The sequence below is a fragment of the Erithacus rubecula genome (genome assembly GCF_903797595.1).
Source record: "Erithacus rubecula genome assembly, chromosome: 11".
Classification (NCBI taxonomy): Eukaryota; Metazoa; Chordata; class Aves; order Passeriformes; family Muscicapidae; genus Erithacus; species Erithacus rubecula.
The window spans coordinates 7,617,479-7,637,605 of NC_136663.1; the positions used below are offsets into that span (position 1 = coordinate 7,617,479).

Consider the following 20,127-nt stretch of genomic DNA (forward strand, 5'->3'; position numbering starts at 1 on the left):
TCAGAATAGATCTGTGAATTTCCGGCCATAAAATCACACCACAGAACACCCAACCAAATCATTTCCCCACACTGACGTTTTAACATAAATTGAATAATATCCCAAAAAGGGTTGTTGGCTTTTGAGCAGATGTCACTTTGCAGGAAAAAAGCAGACACAACTGTAAGACAACTCAGTTTATTTGCAGTGCTGATTAGAAACAGTCATTTTTGTTCAATAATTGAAATACCTCTGTTTTCTATGGACCCAGTTCTTCAAATATTGCAATTATGTCTGAATGATATTTCCCCATAAACATACCTTGAATTTTAAAGTTATCGCCTGATTTTGAGACTGTGACTCATTAAAGCTGTACTTTCTGGGAGCTGCATTATTCAGACACAGATAATGCAGAAATGATACTTAAAAGCAAGCAAGAAGAATAATGTACAAAGAAACTCAACTACAATTGTGAAGTAGGGAAGGAATCAACAATTATCATTTTGGCAAGAAAAATGAATGATCTTTTGTTTATAAGGTTATTTCTATTGCTATTTAAACACTCCTCAAATAACACGTCAAATTTCCACAATGACCTACAAACTTTTCCTTCTAAGGTGAACTGAAGATTGCACAGAATTATATTTTGCCCTACTGAAGAAAAAAAATAGACAGAGAAATCTGGGAAGGGTACTATAAAGTATTTAAGTCATACTAAGGCACACAACAGGAGAAAGGAGAGATCCAGTGAAAAACTCCTTAGGCCTTGAAGCTTCCCAAGCAAAACCTGTATTGCAAAACAACACATCCTTCCACAGGATCATCAGCTGCTCAGGTTTTACCCTTGCTCTACTTTTGCTGGGTGACCTTGATGACAGTATTCCTATCTCTATTTTCTCTCTTGTGTGTGAAAAGAAAGCAATTCCTTGCCTCACAAAGATGTTGTCAGATTTATGACTGCAAAGTGACAAACAGACCCTAATGGTCATGATATGCAATAGTTAAATTTCTGTGAAGTCGATGAGGTCAGGAATGATTCATATCAATCACAGCCATGTGAAAGAATTGGAGATACACAATGGGTTTATGTTTGATATTTATAGTCAGTGAGAAACCTATGATTCTGTGACTCTAAAAAATTACACAAGGCACAGCATTGTAGTGGTTTTTCAACTGAATCTGAATGCCATTTTTTAACACAGTTTTTCTCTTTACAAAAGTTTGGCAAAAGTGTATTCAAAGAAGGCGTGTTCATAGCACTTTCTTTGGTTTTTTGCTATTTTTAATACTTCTGTCTCAGTCCTAATGTCCATGGAGACTGACCTACTATTGATGCTCTTCAATGAATCAGGCTGTTGGACACCAAGATTTGCGGAGAAGGTAGAAGAGAAATGAAACCCTAAATCATGCTCTTTTTAACTCCTCTGAAGATTCCCAACAGCAAAGTGAGACAAGTTTCACTGCCACCTACAAACTAACTACCCAGCAATAAGATGTTATTTGGCACCTCGGAGAGTTAGAGGAGCAATCAGCTAAACTTTTACGGCGTCCCCGAAGAAATTCTTAAGACGTACTTTTGAACTTGTAGCACGTCTGTTTTCTGGGTGTCGGCGCAATGCAGAGTTTGGCAGTGGCGCCCCGCAGCCAGCGCCGCGGGCGGGCAGGGTGGCGCGGAGCCGAGCGGAGCCGAGCGGAGCCCGGGCCGGGCGGGGGGCGGAGCCGGTGGCTCCCGGCCCCGGACCCATCTGCAGCCGGGGAGCGCGGTGGCCCGGCCTGGCCCCGCTCCCGAGGAAGCCAGCGGAGGACAAAGCAGCTCTCCGGCCGCTTTGGTAGGTGAGGTGCGGGAATCTCTGCTGGGTGTCGTCCCGCTGCTCCTCGCGCTTTTTTGAACTAAGAGCAGCCGCGTTGTTCGCTCCTCTCATGGCTAAAGCGAGGCGCCGGGTAATTAAAATGAGAGAAAATATTCTGGTTTTCTACATGCTATTTTTTTCTCTTCTCTGCCTGGCTTCAGGGATTGTAAGAGCTGTAAGGTCTGTTCAGGGGAGGAGGGTGTCTCACTTCTCCGCGTTTCAGGAATCGCGGTTCCCTGCTTTGGACGAACGAGTTTTCCAACTGCTTTGTTTCCAAGGTTTCGGTGCAGACCGCATCCATTAACGCCATACGCGCTTGCCCCTCTCCCGTCCTAAAGAAGGGTCTTGTCGGGGTTTGGAATTTCAAATTCCTGTGATAAACGAGACCCAAACTTCAATGTACTTTTGATGTCTGTTCTGAGTAACCTTTTAGCAGATTGCCCCTTAAGGGAAAAAAAAAAAAAAAGAAAAAGAAAAAAAAAAGCCACAAAATTATCAGGCTTTTTGTGGTCCTTTCAGGGTCTTTCTCATGCCCTGAGCCTTGGAGGGAAAACTCGCTGCCAGTCGAGCATTGCGGTGAAACAACCCATTCAAAGGCGCGCCGTTTCCTCCCGCCCCTTGTTCCTCCCGGCATCCCATTCCTCAAAACTGTTTTTTTTCTACAGTCAATGTGTGGGGTTGGTTTTTGGGGTGTTTTTCCCCCCTTCCTCCACCATTCCCACACAAGAAACTCGCTGATCCGGCTGGGAGTTTCTCCGTGCAGCCCTGCGTTGCAACACGGGGACGCGCCCCCGAGAGCGCCGGGCTGCGCCCGCCTGCCGGGAGCGGCGCTGCCCGGGGAGCGTGGGCACGGAGCTGCCGCCGCCCCCAGCAGCTTCTGGGCACCCCGGAGGGAAAATCGGCAGGAGAAATCGCATTAGGCAAAAGGAAGAGAGTGAACGCTTTCAAAAAGGGCGTTTGCGCTAAGCAAAGCTTACCAAAAGAGTATCTTTTTTTTGTCTGTGTTCTTGGCCAGGCTGCGGAGCTCCCGCTGGGGAGGCTGGCGGTGGGGGCTGTGCAGGGACGGGCCCGCCGGCCCCCGCCTTTGTTCCCCCGAAGGGGCGCCCGCACCGCATGGCTGGAAGCTGTTCCCCGCCTGCCTCCCCTCCCTGGCCGCTCCCGGCTCCGCGGGAGCTCCGGAGGATGGCGATGGGGAAGGCGCAGTGCCGGGGAGGATCGCCATCGGTCTGCGCTGAACTGGGGGTCTCGGCACAGCCATCGGGGGAAGCCCCGTGGGGCAGCGGGCTGTCCTGCGGCTTTCCCGCTGTGCTCCGTTCTCCTGGCTTTCCAAGGTTTCGGGAGAGCTGGGGATGCCCTCGTTGCGCGCCGGGAGGCGGGCGCGGGGAGAGCCGCGGTTCGGCCGGGCTGGGGCGGCGGGGCCCCAGGAAAAGGAGAATCGCTGGGCTCATCCGCGCTGTGGTAAGCACACACAACACCTGAGCGCTCTGGGGACAGCAGCTTCCTTCACTGCTTCTGAGCAAGATCTCGGGGGTATCCGGAGATGGGAGACAGGCATTGCGCCCGTGTAAGGAACTACGTGGAGTGCGAGACAATGATAAGAACTCCTGTAACTGCCTTGGCTCGGCAGGGCAGTGGAGAGCTCGGTACGTGCTGCAGCATCCCCATCTCGGGATTCCCAGGCGCATGCCTGAGGATCTAGTAGCAGCAGTGATGAAACTACCAGTGCATCTGTTGAAATCTGGTTTGTATGATGCTGTCTTGTTCTCACTTCTTTCCAGTTCTTGCATTTCTTCTAGCAATTGGAAAGGGAAAAGGATGGGGCTAGAAAAGGGATGGATTATTTTTTAAAAGGGAAAATAGCTGCAATCTAAGGGTTTGGTTTTTTTTTTTTCTTTTTTTTGTTGAATAGGGCAGGAGACAGTAAGTCACTGTTGATAACAGCCATGGAATATTCTAGCAGTATTCCAGAAGCCTAGACTGTCACATAGAGCTGGGTGTTGCTCTGGTATTATGGAAGTTACTGGTTATTTTGCCCAGAACTAGTTTCATAGAAGTCCAGCATGTATTATATACAGAAATGTAGTATTACCATAAAAATGTTAGCTTCTTTTGCAGGTAAGGGTTTTGGAGTTTTGTTTGTTTGTTTGTTTTTATGCTTAGAAGTATAATAGTATCTGCTTACTGGCTGTCTTCCACTGAGTGAAACAAAACTGTATCACTTTCTGTTTTCTCTGAGATCCCAAATTATTGAGAAACAAACTGGTTGCTCCTGCTGCCCAAAGCAGTAGTTGGGACAGTCTCTCTGACATCTGGCCAAACTGGAGTAGTGAGTACTGATGCTAGGAATGGTAATTCACCTACAGATTAGGGAGAAGCATGTGGAAAACGCTGCAAGTCATGGCTTATCGTTGGAAATGCCAGTGGCTGATGTGTTTGGTGTCACTCTGTACCTACAGTGTTACAGCACTCAGGATGTGCTGAGCATTGTCTCTGCCATGGTTATCCCTTATGCTGAGCAGTTGTCTAGGTAATCCTCTAATTTGAAGATGTTGGTTACTGGAAGCACTGAAGTACTGAGAGAGTTTTGTTGTTGGGAAACCTCCCTGTGGCATTGCTGTTACTGCAGTGGGTCTGGCTGGGTGTTGGGTCTGGCAGAAAGAAGTGAAGGGAACCAGAAACTGATGGATTAGCATTGCACTACTGGCTCTTCCTTCCATGTGGCACTTGCAGAGTTTAGTCAGATACCTTCCTTACCTTCCTAGGATATGCACATCTCAAATGAAGCTATCTCATTATTCAGCAGACCTTAGTAATAACTAATCTTTGCTTTCCTATGGAAAGCAAAATGGCCCAGGTTGTCAGGTTGGCCAATAGTGAAAGCAGGATTTTTCACTGATAAAGGAGACATATATTTGGATTCTTTGAAACATTTGGGACATTGTGGTCCAGATCCTGAACTGAGATCCGTGCATTACTGAGTCCTCAAAAACTGAACTTATAGTCATGGATACTAGAGGTTCCCCTCTTTCACAAGTTTTCGTGGTAGAACATTTGTCCCTGGCAGCATGGGGAGAATGCTGTGGAAGAATCTTTGAAAGATGACACTTAAATTTTATAGTCAATGGGGAAACCACCACAGTGCATGGAAGTAGGGTGATGACACACTATGACTTGGGAATTGCAACATTTTAGAATGAATCTGTACCAGTCCTGAAATTTACTTGTTGCTTGGCTGGCTGCATAGTCTGATCTTCAACTCAGAATTGTGACTTGGAGGTGCTGTGGCTGCTACATGCCCAATTAACTCAGGAAATCTAACAGATCCCAAGGCTGCAAACAGATGACCTCAGAAGAAGGGAATGTTGCTGTAAGCAAAAGCAACTTAGTTGGCAGGACTGTTGAAGTGGGACATATATGTACATACTGCAAAGACCACAAACTGTAGGATTTCCTCCCTTGGCTTTCTGCAAAGCACTTTCATGACGTCAAGGTTGACTGGTACCAGCTCCAGTTTTCTGAATGTAGTTTAAAACTTGCATAAAAAATGGTCACTCAGAAACTCCCAGGAATGCTGCCATGCTCTGAAGGTACATGATCACCTTTCAGGTGCAGCAACTCAACCTCACCAACTCAGGTGAGGCAGGAACTTGGTAATAAAAAACTTCTTTTGTCAACACAGAACATATTGGAGGGGCTTTGGGACATGGGAGCAAAGGAAGGGATTTGATTGGTCCTTTGCATTTAGAGCTAAGGAAAGTTTCTTCAAATTGAACATGCTGTTGGTCCGCTAACACTGGTCACATTTCTTCTCCTGTTGTATCCTGCATCATCTGTTTCTTCCAGTCTCACTTCCACAAAGGCCTGAGGAGGCTTGTCAGACAAAACAGACATTTTGTCCTAGGGCAGTTTTTCTTGTTCTTTATACTGCTACTCATCAGTAGTAGTTTACAAACAGCACTGCAGCCCTGTGCCCTCAGCCTTCGATTAGTTGTGTTTTTGTAAGGAATATGAAACAGAGGAAGGATGAACTTTCTGCTACTTGACTTGCTTAACTAAAGGATGCTTAGTCTTTAACTTTGCACCATGCACCAGACGGTGCAATCCATGTGCTTTATTGTTAAAACAACACAGTGCTTTCACAACTCTTCCTTGTAACTTTCCTGACTTTCCAATATCATATTTATTCACCACATTTTTGCTAGGAAGCCTTCTAGTGGGAAATAAGGATGTACCTTATTACCTTATCAAAGGCACCATATCTGTGAGTAATAGCTTTCAGAGGCTCCAGCTGCTTTGTCAGCAAGACCTGGGTAAAGTCCAGTAGTAATTACAAGCACTGGTTTCCTTGTGCATTTTTCTGTAAGTTCAACTTTCTAGAATGATCAAGCTTCATTAGCGACATCTTTGTTTTTCCTTCTTAAGTCATACCTTAAATCTTCCCTGCCTTGCAAGCCTCTGCTCCCATCTTTGTAGCTTCCTTCTACAGTGCACAGACTGGTGTTTTGTGGTTCTGTCTCGCATTGAATTGCATTTGTAGTTTCTACTTAATTCTGTTTCACTAAACTGTCCTCACAGCATTTCCTAATCTGATGTTGTGTGCATGCAAGTGCTGTAGGTAGTTTGTTCCATCCTTGACCTTATGCTAATCTTGAAAAGAAGTATGTATGTGTATATACACACATATATACAATAGACATGTATTTTTAGATAGTAAAAATATTATTTTACTGGCTTTTGGCCGCTTATTCCTTTCTCCAAAGCTGAAACAAGCACTTCTTGTTAAATGCAAATACACAAGTTCCTTCATTTAATTTACAAAGACTGTCATCTTGGAGAAATCTCACTGCTTATTAAACACTTTGGGAGTGTTTTGCAGCTCCTTTGTTTGACTTTTCTTATCTGATCTGCATCTTGAAGCTGGGCCGGAGGAAGCCTTTGCTTAGCCCTCTGTTTTGTGGCTTGTTGTGGCTGCTTGTTAGCAGCTCCCAGTGAGGACTCTTGAGCCATGGTGAGCTGGAATTGCAGGATGCTGTTCCTCAGTGGCTGCAGCTCTGTGTTTCTCCTAAGTGCATGGGGTAGGGGAGGAGGGGTGCTTTGCTTTGCTTTGCTTTTTGCCATGAGCTTGTGCTCGTCTTACTCCCCATATTTAATAACAACTAAAAGCAGTCAAGTATCTCCTGTTCAATCCCTGCCCTCGTTGCTTTGCAGAAGAGGCTGTATAAAAGCCAAAATTCTCCTCAGTTCCCACAGAAGTAGGAGAGGATTAATGGAATTCATCCCACCCCGTTTGCAAACAGGCTTAAACAAAGCCTTGCACCGCTATTATCCCAGCCAATCTGCAGCTCCTTTGTATATGCTGAGGTCCTTCTTGATCCACATTATCCTAAAATCTGAAATGCTTACGTCTTTCTGGCTGGCTTGAGGCAATCGTAGAGGCCCCCAATATGCATATAGAAGCCTTCAGTACTGGATCTGTTTTTAAATTTTCAAAGAACTATCAGCTTGGGATGTGAAGTATTTGACTGTCTTGAAAACTTTAAAATGTGTAAACTACATGAGAACCTTGAAACTTACGTAATCATATACAATAATTAAAATCAAGCATTCCACTACTGAACTAATGGAAAAGGATAGCTGGATAAATTAATCCAGATCTCACAGAAGTGCTAAATCAATGGTGAAACATTGTCCTCTCTGGTCCCTTTTGGTGGCCAGCTCATCGAGTACACATATAACAGCAAAACTTTGCTGTCTTCTGTAACTCTATCCCCTAACTGACAGCCTCTTCCCAAGAACTGGGATCTTTCACACAAATAGAGATTGGAGAACATGAACCTTTATAGATTTGGACAGTGGTTTTTTGTTTAGGAGTTTGGTTACTCAAGCTATCTCCCATGCCTCTTAAAATAATGTTTCTCCAGTTTCAATGCTACAACTATTTCAGGCTTTTCTTAGGTCTGTGAAGACTGTGAATGCTTTCAGAATTGAAGGCTCGAAGTTAGGAGAAATGGACAGTCCGGTGTGTTACTATTTCTTGATAATGATTTGCCTATCCTCAAGTTAGGGTGACTCTTTAGTTGAATTTAAGGTGCTCTTTGTACACATTAATGTGGTTAAAAATGTAAGTTCTTTAACTTCTCCTAGTATATCTTGATGACTTCTTTTTCATGCTTTTATAGAAAATATGTGTGTGTGTGTGTATTATATATAAACTTCACATTTACACAGCATCTGCAGAGTTTTGTCAAATTACTGCTGAGCTACCCTAAATGGTAACTAATCTCTTAAGAAAATAACTGTAGTACAAATGCTAAACAAGAAGTGAATGCATGATTGGACAGGCTGCTTTCTTGATTCAAATAGATGCATTTCCTATTAATGAAAGAAGACAACCCACTACATGAGAATATGCAAGAAGCAGACAGGGTCATTAATAACTTAGCTCTTCCCTCAGCCTCAAGCAGAACACAGCTTTTCTCTCTTTCTGCTTAAGAGCTGGTAATAGTGCACAGCAGTGAATGGGAGGGGGTGAGGATGAACAAGGGCAGATTCTGTTCAGGGCCAAGGAACACTGGGCAGTAACTGTCTCTTCTTAAGTGCATGTAGGTCTGTGGGTGTATGGAAAGATGGAGTGGCTTAGGTGATATTTGCTCTTGGTGATCTCAAGAGGAGGCCTCTGAAGTGTTGTGGTAGTGGCAGCTCCACTGCATTCATGGGAGAGAATGAGCCATTAGGGGTCATCTTAAAGAGGTTCTCTTCCTTAGTATCATTAAACAGAAAGCTCATTTTTAAATTATTAATTATATATGCACGTGCTTCCTTAGATGTTGATAGAAGCATTGTTTTTCTCCACAGAGCAGCTTCTTTACTAGGCTGATCCTATAGTTTAAATTACTAGACCTTTGTGTATAAGTGTGTGCTTTTAGAGCTCATGGCTGCCAAAACAGATGTAGTGGGTTGTACAACAGGTGCCATTACAGCCTTTTTAGCTGTGTCTCAAGAGTTCTGACTTGTTCATGTGGAAGTTGTGCTCCTCTCAGAATATGAGGATGTGTGGCCCCAATTATGTCACTAACAGACAGAAACTTCAGGAGATTATTCTTACTGCCAGTGCAAAGAACAGGCTCTTTTCACCCAATCTGCTGCATGCAAAGCAAAAGAATTCATGTTGGTGCTTGTGCATTTTATGCAAAATCCCTTGAACTAAATGACTCATATTTTGGAGATTCATTCTGGAAAATGCTGTCCTTCCTTCTAGCTTGTATGGGGAGGAGTCTGCACTGGATATGGGAGGTTAAAACAGCTGAGAACTGGAGCCTAATGTACACTGATGCTTGAAAGATGTGGTCCTACTCCTCTCCTGCCATTCTCCATGGTGGTTGTTTTGGGCAACTGATCCTGATGAAAGCAATTAAAGATGGCAAATCTTTCTGGCAGATGTCTTCATTTACATTGGCTTGTAGCAGCTGGGAAGCTTTCAGGTCATTTTAGGGGAAACCAATGAAATATTTTTTTTTCCTTTCCACCCAATAGTTACAGTAAGAGCAAAACCTCTCTAGAAACTAAATCTCTATTGGCAATTAGCTGCTTCCTGGCATTTACAACCTGTTTCTATTTCCAGTCCTGAAGGTGATGCCTTGGGTTTTAGCTTTTATATTTTTCAGAATCTCTGCTGCTTAGTGTGGAATTCTGGAACTTTGTATTAGATGTTAGTAAATTCTCTTCACAGGGTAGTTAGACAAAATAATCCCTTGCCAGCTAGAGAATCAAAAAGCAGAAACAATGGTGAGGGAAAGGGGGCAAATCAGGGGGCTGACACTTCATAGCCTGAGGCTGTGGTTGGATAATTGACCCCAATATGTAGATGAACCAAAAGTTATAAAAGTGTAAAAGCTCATGACTGAGATCCGTCTTGGATTTGATTTGGGTGTAGCCCCAGCCAGGCTCTTTCACTGCCCAAGGTGCATCCTTTCAATAAATTCCTGTTTTATTCCTTTTGCTCTGTCTAGTCTCTGTTCCAGGTCAGCCTTTCCAGGCATTAAAGGAATTGAGCAGCTTTACTCAATTGCCATCTAAACCTTTGCCATCCTTTTCATTTCTCTGCCAACACTGCTCAGTACCTTTCAGCCATCAGTGAGAATCAGCAGTTGGGCACAGCTTCAAATAGCTCATTTTCCTAGGTGGTATTGTTATTCTGATACAGAACTTCCCAGGACTAAGTGCTGTGCTTCAATGCCCATTATTTTTAATAAGGGGATTCCTCTTGAATGAGCAATTTCAGTCCAAAATAATTCAGTAAAAAATCATTTAAGGAGTTCCTGTTTTGGAAAGTGTTGGATGTTCACCTTCATGGAAAGTCAGGTGTCCTCCACACATTCATAAAGAGCATGTAAGAATGCTGGTGCACCACCCCAGGAAGCTGTACCCTGAGTAGGAGCTGCAGGTAAACTCCTGAGCTTGCAGGTGAAGCCTGCCTTGGAGGTTGCAGAAGATGGGTTATATGTTCTTGAAACAAAATTTGCAAAGTGATGACTGCAATGACTGTCATTCATTGTGACCTGATTCTAAACTTTTCATAGATCTTTGGAGCACTGGACTGTTTTTGTTAATTCCATTGCCATTGTGACCATGTTCTCCTACAGAATACTTGTCTGAATTGGCTTCTACTTCAGACAGTTTGGACAGAACAAAGTGTAAAAGGGGAAGTTTTGACATTTCTGAAATTATTTTCTTTGCAGGCTGTTTGTGACTTCATCTTGGTGCTTGCAAACTATGTAGGAAGGCAGCCTTAGCTAAGTAACTTACTGCATCTTTTTTTCCTAGTAATCTTCTGCCACTATGGCAAGAAGTCCTAGAAGGGCCAGGAACTGTTCTCCTTTTCATGACATGGCTCACATGAAAGAAGAACTTGAAGATTAGTTTCAAAGGAAGTGCTTATTATATAAGAAATATTGGGAAATATTCAAATATTGGGAAGTGAAGAGGGAGGACAAAGGCCAGGGAAGAGATGACAGATAACATGATTTGTGAAGACATGTCAGCAACAGAGGAATCATCAGAGGAACCTGGGTTACAGAATCTTGTAGCTAAAGCTGCAAACAGCAAACTCCATTCAGGCTTTGCTCCCATTAACTTAGACACATACTTTCTCAATATTTTCAATTAGATAACCATAATGAAAAATCTTTAAAACTTGTGTTTTGATGGCTTATTTGATGTGTGAACTTGACTAGATTTTCTTTGGACTTTGGGTGTAAACAGTACATAAATCAATACTAGAGATGGGAGAGTTCAATTTCACAGGAATTTTAACTTTTTAAATTGTTTCAAACAGAGCAAAAAAAGTTTCGAATTCTACTTAACAAACAAAACTCTCAAACATATTAAGGCTTGTTCTTTGGACCCAATAGCCCCTTTCTAAACAGATTTTGAAAGCCTCAGGAAAATCCAACTCACTCTTTCCAGGATTGTCCCATCCTTACACTAGATGTTCTCTCTGGGAAGTTTTAGTTGGTCTCTTGGGTTTTGGTTTTTATCAGGGTGCTGTTAATTGGAAAAAATCTCCATATTGGATGTCTTTTGTGTAAATGTTGTCTCTCTGTGGTTCTTCCTGTGAGGATCTGTGTCTCTGGTGTCTCATGTCTAGGGTGTCTTTATTTTTCTTTAGGATGTGTCTTGTCTGTCTCTCCTTAGTTGACTTTCCAAAACTGTTCTACTTCTATCCTGAAACAAACTTCATACTGACTTTTTTCAAAAGTTAAAGTAGGTCCCTAAGGATTTGCTTTTCCATAGTGGTCACTCTACAAACTGTTGAGTTTGCAAGTCACACTATGACAGCTCCTCTTTCACCCTAGAATACATTCCAGATGCAAAACACAGAACAGGGAACAGTTGCTACAATGAGTCATGCTTGTGGAAGTATTGAAAGGCTAAATAACAAACTCCTTTAGCAAAGACAGGATGGCTACAGGATGGCAAAAGCCTGCACTACTGAATACCACAGACAGTTCTAATCTTAAATCTGAAGAATGTCAAGAAAGGCAGTTACAGGAATTGAGCATGGATGCTTGGTTCTTACAATCTTTCTCTAATCTTAGAATGGATCTAACAGCTTTCAAGCCACAAGTAAGAAAATGAACAAGAGGAAAAACAGCTTAATTATGGTCAGAAAAATGACTGTCAAGCATGGTTTATCTCTGTTCCGTGGTGTTTCCTCTTGCTAGGGAGAACACATTGGTGAATTGGATTGTTTTCTTTTCCTGGAATGATGAAATTTAAATAGCAAATAGCTCCTGTGGTGTCTGAACCTGTTTTCCTGTTAAGGGAAGGAGAATGTTACTAAGACCAAAGTCTGGGTCTTGTAAACGGGCTATAAACAGTTCTGGCAATCAAAGACACTCTACATGTGCATTTGTACATTCAGTGCACATCTCCCTGCTTTTTTGGAGAGACGTGGGTGAGTGGGTATAGACTTCCTTAAATTTCATCAGTATTGCTCATCTATAGTCACATTTTTAAGTTTTACCTGAGAGGTATTTTGCTGAGGAGGCTTCTGAACAATTCTTTTGTCTACTAATGGTTCATCTAATTCCCCTGAACTAGAACAAGGAAAAGACAGACCAGACTGTTCCAGCCCTTAGCCAGTTAATTTTATGGCTTGTTTTTTTGTTGTTGGTGGTTTTTTTTTTTCCTTTTTTTCTTGTAGGGAAAGCTTAAGTTCTCTTTCCACCATCCCTGACTTCAGGAAAGGGTACTAAGGGGCAGAAAACTGAGTCTATGCATGCCTCTTGTCCCCTGCTAGCTGCTCCATATTTAAAGCTGTTTCCATGATGTGTTTTGTGGTGGATTTTTTTGGTGGGTATGTGGGTTTGGTTTGAGTGTTGGTGGTTTTGTTTTTTTTCCTGGAGACTGTTATTTTTAACTAGTGGGAAATAACTGTCACGTAGGTTACTCTCACTGCTAGCTCACAGTGACCATCTCCTTTTTATCTGTGGTGTTGTCTGTTGTCTCCTTTTACCAGATGGCACTGGCAATTGCAGACTGTTTCCCAAACTTCTCATCCAAGTGCAATCTAAAAAAGTTGTATTTGGTGATGAGTATCCCTGTGTTTACCAAGGTAAACTCTGCTTCAGGTGGTTAAATAGATTCCTTGTGCTCCCTTTGATTTCAATCCTCTTCTTTAAGTTTATCATGATGGCAGTGAACAACCTGTCTGGTATCTTCAGACCTACTCCTTCAAAAGGGACTACCAAATGTTGGGATTTCAGCAACACTCCAGCTTGTCTCTTTCCCTGTGCTTCATCTGAAACAAGAGTAAGCTTTGTAATAGTGTCCTATTGTAAAGTTGCTGAGTTTATAACTCTGAGGTGCATTGTTTAACTTCATGTTTCCAAAATAAAAAGGGTTTAAACTGATACTATAAAAAGAGCTGACTGACTTTTATTCACCAAACTGCCCATACAGCTTTTCTGTTATGCATTAGAATCTGCAGTCCTCGGATACACCAATGCATGGTTTCCATTTTGAGCTGCTGGTCCCCTTCCTGGAGCACCACAAAATTGTCCCAGGTTTTCTTATCATTGTATACTTTGTTGTGCTCTCATCATGTTATTCTAGTTGCAAGACTTCAGATGGCTAAAACAGTCTCAAAATATTTGTGTTGCACATAACTTCTGACTTGAAAGAGATAGCTTGTGTTCTCTTGCTTCAGGGGTTGTTTCCATGCAACAAGTGCTTAGTTTGTGGGATGTCATTCCCTATGGTGTTAGTCCTACATTTGTTGCTTGATAGCTATTTTTGGCTTTTTATGGGATGACCAAGTAGTTGCTACTTCAGGCTGCTCTTGTTTATTATACAGCAGAGACAACACCGGCTGCAAGAACAATATTTTAAAGTGCAGGGCAAGAAGGCTGAACTAGGGTGGCTTTTTGTGCTTTGGATTCTTCATTTAAACGCTGGCTGGTAGCAGAGACAGTAGCGCTGTAGGTGTGAGCAGTGCGGCGTGGAGCGGCGTACCTGCGGCAGGGCTGCTAACGGGAGAGGCAGTGTGTCCGTGTGTCCGTGTGTCCGTGTGTCCGTGTGTCCGTGTGTGTGTGTCCGTGTGTGTGTCCGTGTGTGTGTCCGTGTGTGTGTCCGTGTGTCCGTGTGTCTGTGTGTCCGTGTGTGTGTCCGTGTGTGTGTCCGTGTGTGTGCCCGTGTGCCCGTGTGTGTGTCTGTGTGTGTGTCCGTGTGTCTGTGTGCCCGTGTGTGTGTCCGTGTGTGTGTCCGTGTGTGTGCCCGTGTGTGTGTCTGTGTGTGTGTCCGTGTGTCCGTGTGCCCGTGTGTGTGTCCGTGTGCCCGTGTGTGTGTCCGTGTGCCCGTGTGTGTGTCCGTGTGTCCGTGTGTGTGTCTGTGTGCCCGTGTGTGTGTCCGTGTGCCCGTGTGTGTGTCCATGTGTCCGTGTGTGTGTCCGTGTGCCCGTGTGTGTCCGTGTGTGTGTCCGTGTGTCTGTGTGCCCGTGTGTGTGTCCGTGTGTGTGTCCATGTGTCCGTGTGTGTGTCTGTGTGTGTGTCCGTGTGTCCGTGTGTCTGTGTGTCCGTCTGTGTGTCCGTGTGTCCGTGTGCCCGTGTGTGTGTCCGTGTGTCCGTGTGTCTGTGTGTCCGTCTGTGTGTCCGTGTGTCCGTGTGCCCGTGTGTGTGTCTGTGTGCCCGTGTGTGTGTCCATGTGTCCGTGTGTCCGTGTGTGTGCCCGTGTGTGTGTCCGTGTGCCCGTGTGTGTGTCCGTGTGTGTGTGTCCGTGTGTGTGTCCGTGTATCCGTGTGTGTGTCCGTGTGCCCGTGTGTGTGTCCGTGTGTCCGTGTGTGTGTCCGTGTGTCCGTGTGTCCGTGTGTCCGTGTGTGTGTCCGTGTGTGTGTCCGTGTGCCCGTGTGTGTGTCCGTGTGTCCGTGTGTCCGTGTGTCCGTGTGTGTGTCCGTGTGTGTGTGTCCGTGTGTCCGTGTGTCCGTGTGTGTGTCCGTGTGTCCGTGTGTGTGTCCGTGTGTCTGTGTGTCCGTGTGTGTGTCCGTGTGTGTGTCCGTGTGTCCGTGTGTCCGTGTGTGTGTCTGTGTGTCCGTGTGTGTGTCCGTGTGTCCGTGTGTCCGCAGGGCGGGGCGGTAACGGCCGGGGGGTCTCGCGGCCCCTCGCTCCTCAGCCGTTGGGCCCAACGGCCGCTCCGCTCCCCTCAGGCCGGGCTGGGCCGGGCTGGGCTGGGCCGGGCCGGGCCGGGCCGGGCTGCGCGGCGAGCACGGTGCGGGACAGGGCCACCGCGGGGCCGGGGGGATGGCCCAGTGCGGGCGGGACACGGAGCTGTGCCCCGCAGGACACGAGCGGTGCCTGCGGGACCCCGAGCGCTGCCGCAGGACTCCGCCGGGCTCCGGGTTTAGCAGACTGCGAGTCCAAACGTCAATTTGTAAACCCAGCGGGTGCTTAAAGGGATTTTAAAAGATTGTCATCCGCTGGCTAACTGCAGCGGAGGTTTCTAAGAAAGAGGTTTCTGTGTCTGTCTCCTCTGTCACTGGCCTCCACGAGCTTGCTCCAGGTCACTGACCGCCCCTGACTTGCTGCCAGTCGGTTCTTTTATTTTGGGGATGGATGTGTGTATGTGGGTGGTGATGGGCAGTGACTGAGAAGTCAGCTCATTTCCATGACCAAACCTAAAACCAAATGTGTTAATAACAGATCACTTAAACTCTTCTCCTCTCCCCCTCCAGAACCGGCAGGTGTTCATCTTCATGAAGGAAAGAAACATTAGAAGTTCCTACTAGAACTGTAGTGTTTGCTTCAAGATGCCCCAAAGGGACAATACTCATCTGCAAGTCTCATCTTTCAAAACTGCTTGTGTTCTTTCAATTAAAGAAAAACGTTTTTTGAGAAAGATGACTTGTGAAGCCTGTGAACAAAGCTGTCTTCACAAGGATACTGAATGAAAGACATCATGCCTTACAAGGGACACTTATCTTGAAGGGTGACACTGTGCTCTTAAACTAAAACACAGGCACTGTAAAAACACTGCTCCTGAACAAGAAAAAGGATTACAAAAACTGCATCAGAATGTTTGTTAGTCCCAGAAGAGTCAGAAAATGCCATTTTTTGCAGATATGTGCCACTTGCTTCATACTGTGTCTCATGATTTTTTGGGTACCGTTTGATAATCACATTGTGAGCCATATGAAGTCCTATTCCTACAGATACCTCATAAATAGCTACCATTTTGTGAATGACAGCCTGTCTATCAGCAGGGATAACCTGAACAGAGTATCAAGCTACCAGTACTTGATCAACCACAGAGAGAAATGTCAGCAGCAGGATGTCCTTCTCCTACTGTTTGTGAAGTCTTCTCCTGAAAACCGCCATCGAAGGGATGCAATTAGACAAACTTGGGGTAATGAGAAGTATGTTCTTTCTCAACTTAATGCCAACATTAAAACTCTTTTTGCTTTAGGACGACCAACAGGCCGTCTGCAGAAAACACAGCAGCAAAGAGAACTTGAGCTTGAAGACCAGAAATATCAGGATTTAATTCAGCAAGACTTCCTGGATACTTTTCACAATCTTACTCTTAAATTGCTTTTGCAGTTTAGCTGGGTGAATGCCTACTGTCCTCATGCCAGGTTCATTATGTCTGCAGATGATGACATATTTATCCATATGCCAAACCTCGTTGCTTATCTCCAGAGTCTCACACAAATGGGTGCTCAAGATCTCTGGATTGGTCGTGTCCATCGTGGTTCCCCTCCCATAAGAGACAAGAGTAGCAAATACTATGTTCCATATGAAATGTACCAGTGGCCCTCTTACCCTGACTACACAGCTGGAGCTGCATATGTAGTATCAAATGATGTAGCAGCTAAAATCTATGAGGCTTCATTGACTCTGAATACAAGTCTTTATATAGATGATGTTTTCATGGGTCTCTGTGCCAATAAAATGGGAATTGTACCACAATATCATGTATTTTTTTCTGGGGAAGGAAAGGCTCCATATCATCCCTGCATTTATAACAAGATGATAACATCTCATGGACACGTAGATGATCTTCGCCAGCTCTGGAAGCAGGCTACAGATCCCAAAGTTAAAAAGATTTCTTCAGGGATTTGGGGTGGATTGTACTGCAGACTGATCAATATTGTGCTTCTCTGTAAACTGCACTATGTGGACACATATCCTTGTTCAGCTGCATTTTCTTAATACTTGAATATCTGCATTGAAGATCCACTGAGCCAAGACAGAGCAACAATATTTTAGGTGTTTATCCAAAATATATGTAAACATGGAAAGAGGTAAAATTTATATGTGAATACTTGAGGTGGGCGGAGGGAGAGGAAGAAGACGGTCCCAGAGTCCCAGATTCTGTTCAGAGACTTACTGGAATAGCTCTCCTGTTGTACTTCAACTTTTTACATTGTAGCCTGATTTTTTACACTTCCAGGGATGCAAGTCTGGATTATAAGTGAATTATAATGGACTTGACTTCTAGACTTTGAAATGCTTGTTGAAAATATCTGTTTCTTTGAACTTGTCAGTAACTCTTGACAGTTTTTTTTAAAGCTATGTAAACTAAGGCATGTGGCAAAAAAAAAGTTTGTTGTATCAGAATGGAGTAGACCTTTCAAAGCATGAGAAAAATGGAACTTCTGACTTGATGAATGAGACTATCACAGTGGTTTAAGATAGTGTAAACTCTCTAAAAATATTCCCCATTTCTCAAAGCTTCCAAAGTCAGTCTGCACAGCTGGCAAATAGTGAGTGCTAGAAGTGAAGGCCTGCTACAATTGTTTTCTCAAAGCTCCCTAAATCTCTGAAATAGGGAAACAGTGTTTGGATGCCCTCTGACTTGGTGGTTTAAAGTGACAAAGAAACCCCCTTTAGAACCTGAAGCTATAAAAAACCAAACACTATTCATGTAACTGGTTGGGCTAATATTTCTCTGTCTTCCAAAAACTGAATCAGAATATTTTAAAAGTCCAATCTTTAATAAGCAAATAAGTTAAGCTGGTTTTCTTCAAATAATGCTTCTGTTTTCCAATATTCTGAAAGTGAAAAGCAAGCAAAAGGCCTTGGGAATGTTACTTAGAGCTAGTTAAAGACTTAAAAAAGCAAAATTTCATGCTAGTACTAACAGAGAGGGAGGATATTTTCTGTATAAACTTTGACTTTGCATTGAAGGGATAGGGAGATGGTGATTCACACAAACTGACTACACAAATCATAATAACTAAAATATTTCTCCTGAAGCCAAAATGGTCCTTAAATTTCAGGGTTGTTTGTGTCCACAAACCCCTGTACCTTGAATATATCTCAATGTTAATATCACTTGCAAAGGAACAAAATGCCTATGCTTTGTAAACCAAAATAGAGCTAACTGATGTGCAAACTGCAGCCCTTATGAGTTGTCCTGTGGTGCCATAAAAATACTGCAGAGAACCAGAGCTGTAGGCTGCCTGCAGCCCTTGCACAGCTCAGTCATGGTGCTTCCACAGACTCTCAGGACAGATATCTTAGTTGCTAATTGCCAAACCTGTGGCAGCTGTACAGGACTTGCTAGTTTGAAGTTGTGAGTAGTGAACCTGGTTTAACTGCTACTGCTCTTGGAGCTGTGCTGCAGGTTTTGTGGTTTGAATGGATAATGGCATCTGTCAGTGCAGACAGGATCCAGGAGTGAGCTTGCTGACTGTTCTCTAAGCTGTTCAGGAGGGTAGAAAGCTACTGGAACTAAGTCAAACATGTAACTTTCTATAATTGGTTTTGCAGAAGGAGTAATAAGATTCCTAACTGGTCCCAAATGTTGGGCATATAAAGAGCCCACAAATAAACCATTTATCAGTGTCAGAATGATTGATGAGTATAACAGCTATACTTCAGAGTGAACAAATCCAGCTCCTTTTCTTGCCTAAACAAATGGATAATAATACTGGTGATGTAGATCTATATAATCTGTTGCCTACAGAGAAAAGAAATGCAGGTATAAAGGAAGTATTATTCTATATTGAAGGAAAACTACTTCATCAGATTTCTGACTTGTGAGCCATTTAAATGAAAGTTGCACAGCAAAATCACACTGCTAGAAAAGCCACCCTGTTCACTGAAGGGAAAGAGGGTCTTCATATGCATATGCAACCAAAATGTACTAGTAGACTATAGTCTTCCAGCATCTCTACATGCTGGCATTTGTTTTCACTCATACATGCAAAATAAAGTAATCTCTAAGTAGCTTTAACCAGCTAACATCTAAAACGCTGCTTAAATGTAGTTGCCATTATCTGAAAGTCACTTTTGACCATTGAAATATTTTGTTTTACAGTTGGTTTGAGCTTTGTTTGAATTGTTTCCTTAAAATTAAGAGGGCCTTGATGCTTGTAGTATGCATTTTCTTTTGCTGCAGTGAAAAGAAGTTGCTTGTTGATTAAAAAGGAAAGCATGAAGGCACTCCTTTCAAAAAATAGAAGAGACATAGAAAACTTAATATTTTCTGGTTCTAAACACAAATTAAGATTTGTACACTTCTATCAGGAATCTTTTTTAACAATAATCTCAGTGCTCCAATGCAGGGCTGATAGGCTTTACTTCTACAAATAAAACTGTATCAGCCTGAATGGTCACTCCTCATTAAGAGTTTGACATTGTTGCACAGCATATTTAATGCTACTTTTTTTTTACCTATTTGTTTGGTTTGCATCAGTTTCCCTTTGATATTACTAATTTTTATACAAAGTATTCAATATTTATTCTTAAACTTTGCTCTGTACCACAGAAAGACAATTGTTTTGTAAAATTTGTTTTGAATAAATAGACTTATTTCTTTTAAAAAAAACTAAAGAATACAGAAAAGGTAAATATCTCTTGTTGCTTTCTTTGTAACTGACATGATCAGTTCTGATACTTTAAAGTGTTGTTCTGAGTTACCTTTTGCAGGAGGACTTCAAACTCCCCCTCATTCCCCACTCCCTGCCCCTGGTGTGTGCAAAAGACAAAATTGCTGTTCCCAAGAAAAGAGAGAGCTCACAAATTTGTTTACCAGGCTTCTAGGTCTAAAGTTATATAAAATTGTCAGGTATTAGAAGCTGAACCTGTTGTTAATGCTACAATTTGTATGTTCTCTCCAGGCAGCCATTGCCCTGGAGAGGTGCATCTGTCTATACAAGATTTCAGATCATCTTTGCACCTTTGGAAAAGCAGCTGATAGTCTGGGGACTAGACATGGTATTTTTATAGGATATAATTAAATTTAGATCATTATGATTTGTATGTCTCTCCAATTTGTCTGACATAATATATCAAGTTAG

General features: G+C 43.3%; 2 protein-coding genes across 18 annotated transcripts in view; one reads left to right on the forward strand and one right to left on the reverse strand.

Annotated features, from left to right (window-relative positions):
* MCF2L2 (MCF.2 cell line derived transforming sequence-like 2) overlaps positions 1-20,127 on the reverse strand; it is a gene marked incomplete at its 5' end in the record, with an annotated part of 148,945 nt that overhangs the window by 54,259 nt on the left and 74,559 nt on the right. The window lies entirely within an intron of this gene.
* B3GNT5 (UDP-GlcNAc:betaGal beta-1,3-N-acetylglucosaminyltransferase 5) lies at positions 1,670-20,083 on the forward strand. 9 transcript variants are annotated; one of them, XM_079314885.1, is made up of 4 exons: positions 2,333-2,813; positions 3,351-3,472; positions 3,739-3,944; positions 15,556-20,083. In XM_079314885.1, the coding sequence occupies exon 4, from the start codon at positions 15,896-15,898 to the stop codon at positions 17,030-17,032; it is 1,137 nt and encodes a 378-aa protein (XP_079171011.1). In that variant the 5' UTR covers positions 2,333-2,813; positions 3,351-3,472; positions 3,739-3,944; positions 15,556-15,895; the 3' UTR covers positions 17,033-20,083. The 9 variants fall into 9 exon arrangements, 8 of the variants coding, with proteins under 8 accessions (XP_079171010.1, XP_079171015.1, XP_079171011.1 ...); XR_013775440.1 differs by lacking the exon at positions 3,739-3,944 and having other exon boundaries at positions 2,299-2,813; positions 3,351-3,570; XM_079314886.1 differs by lacking the exon at positions 3,739-3,944.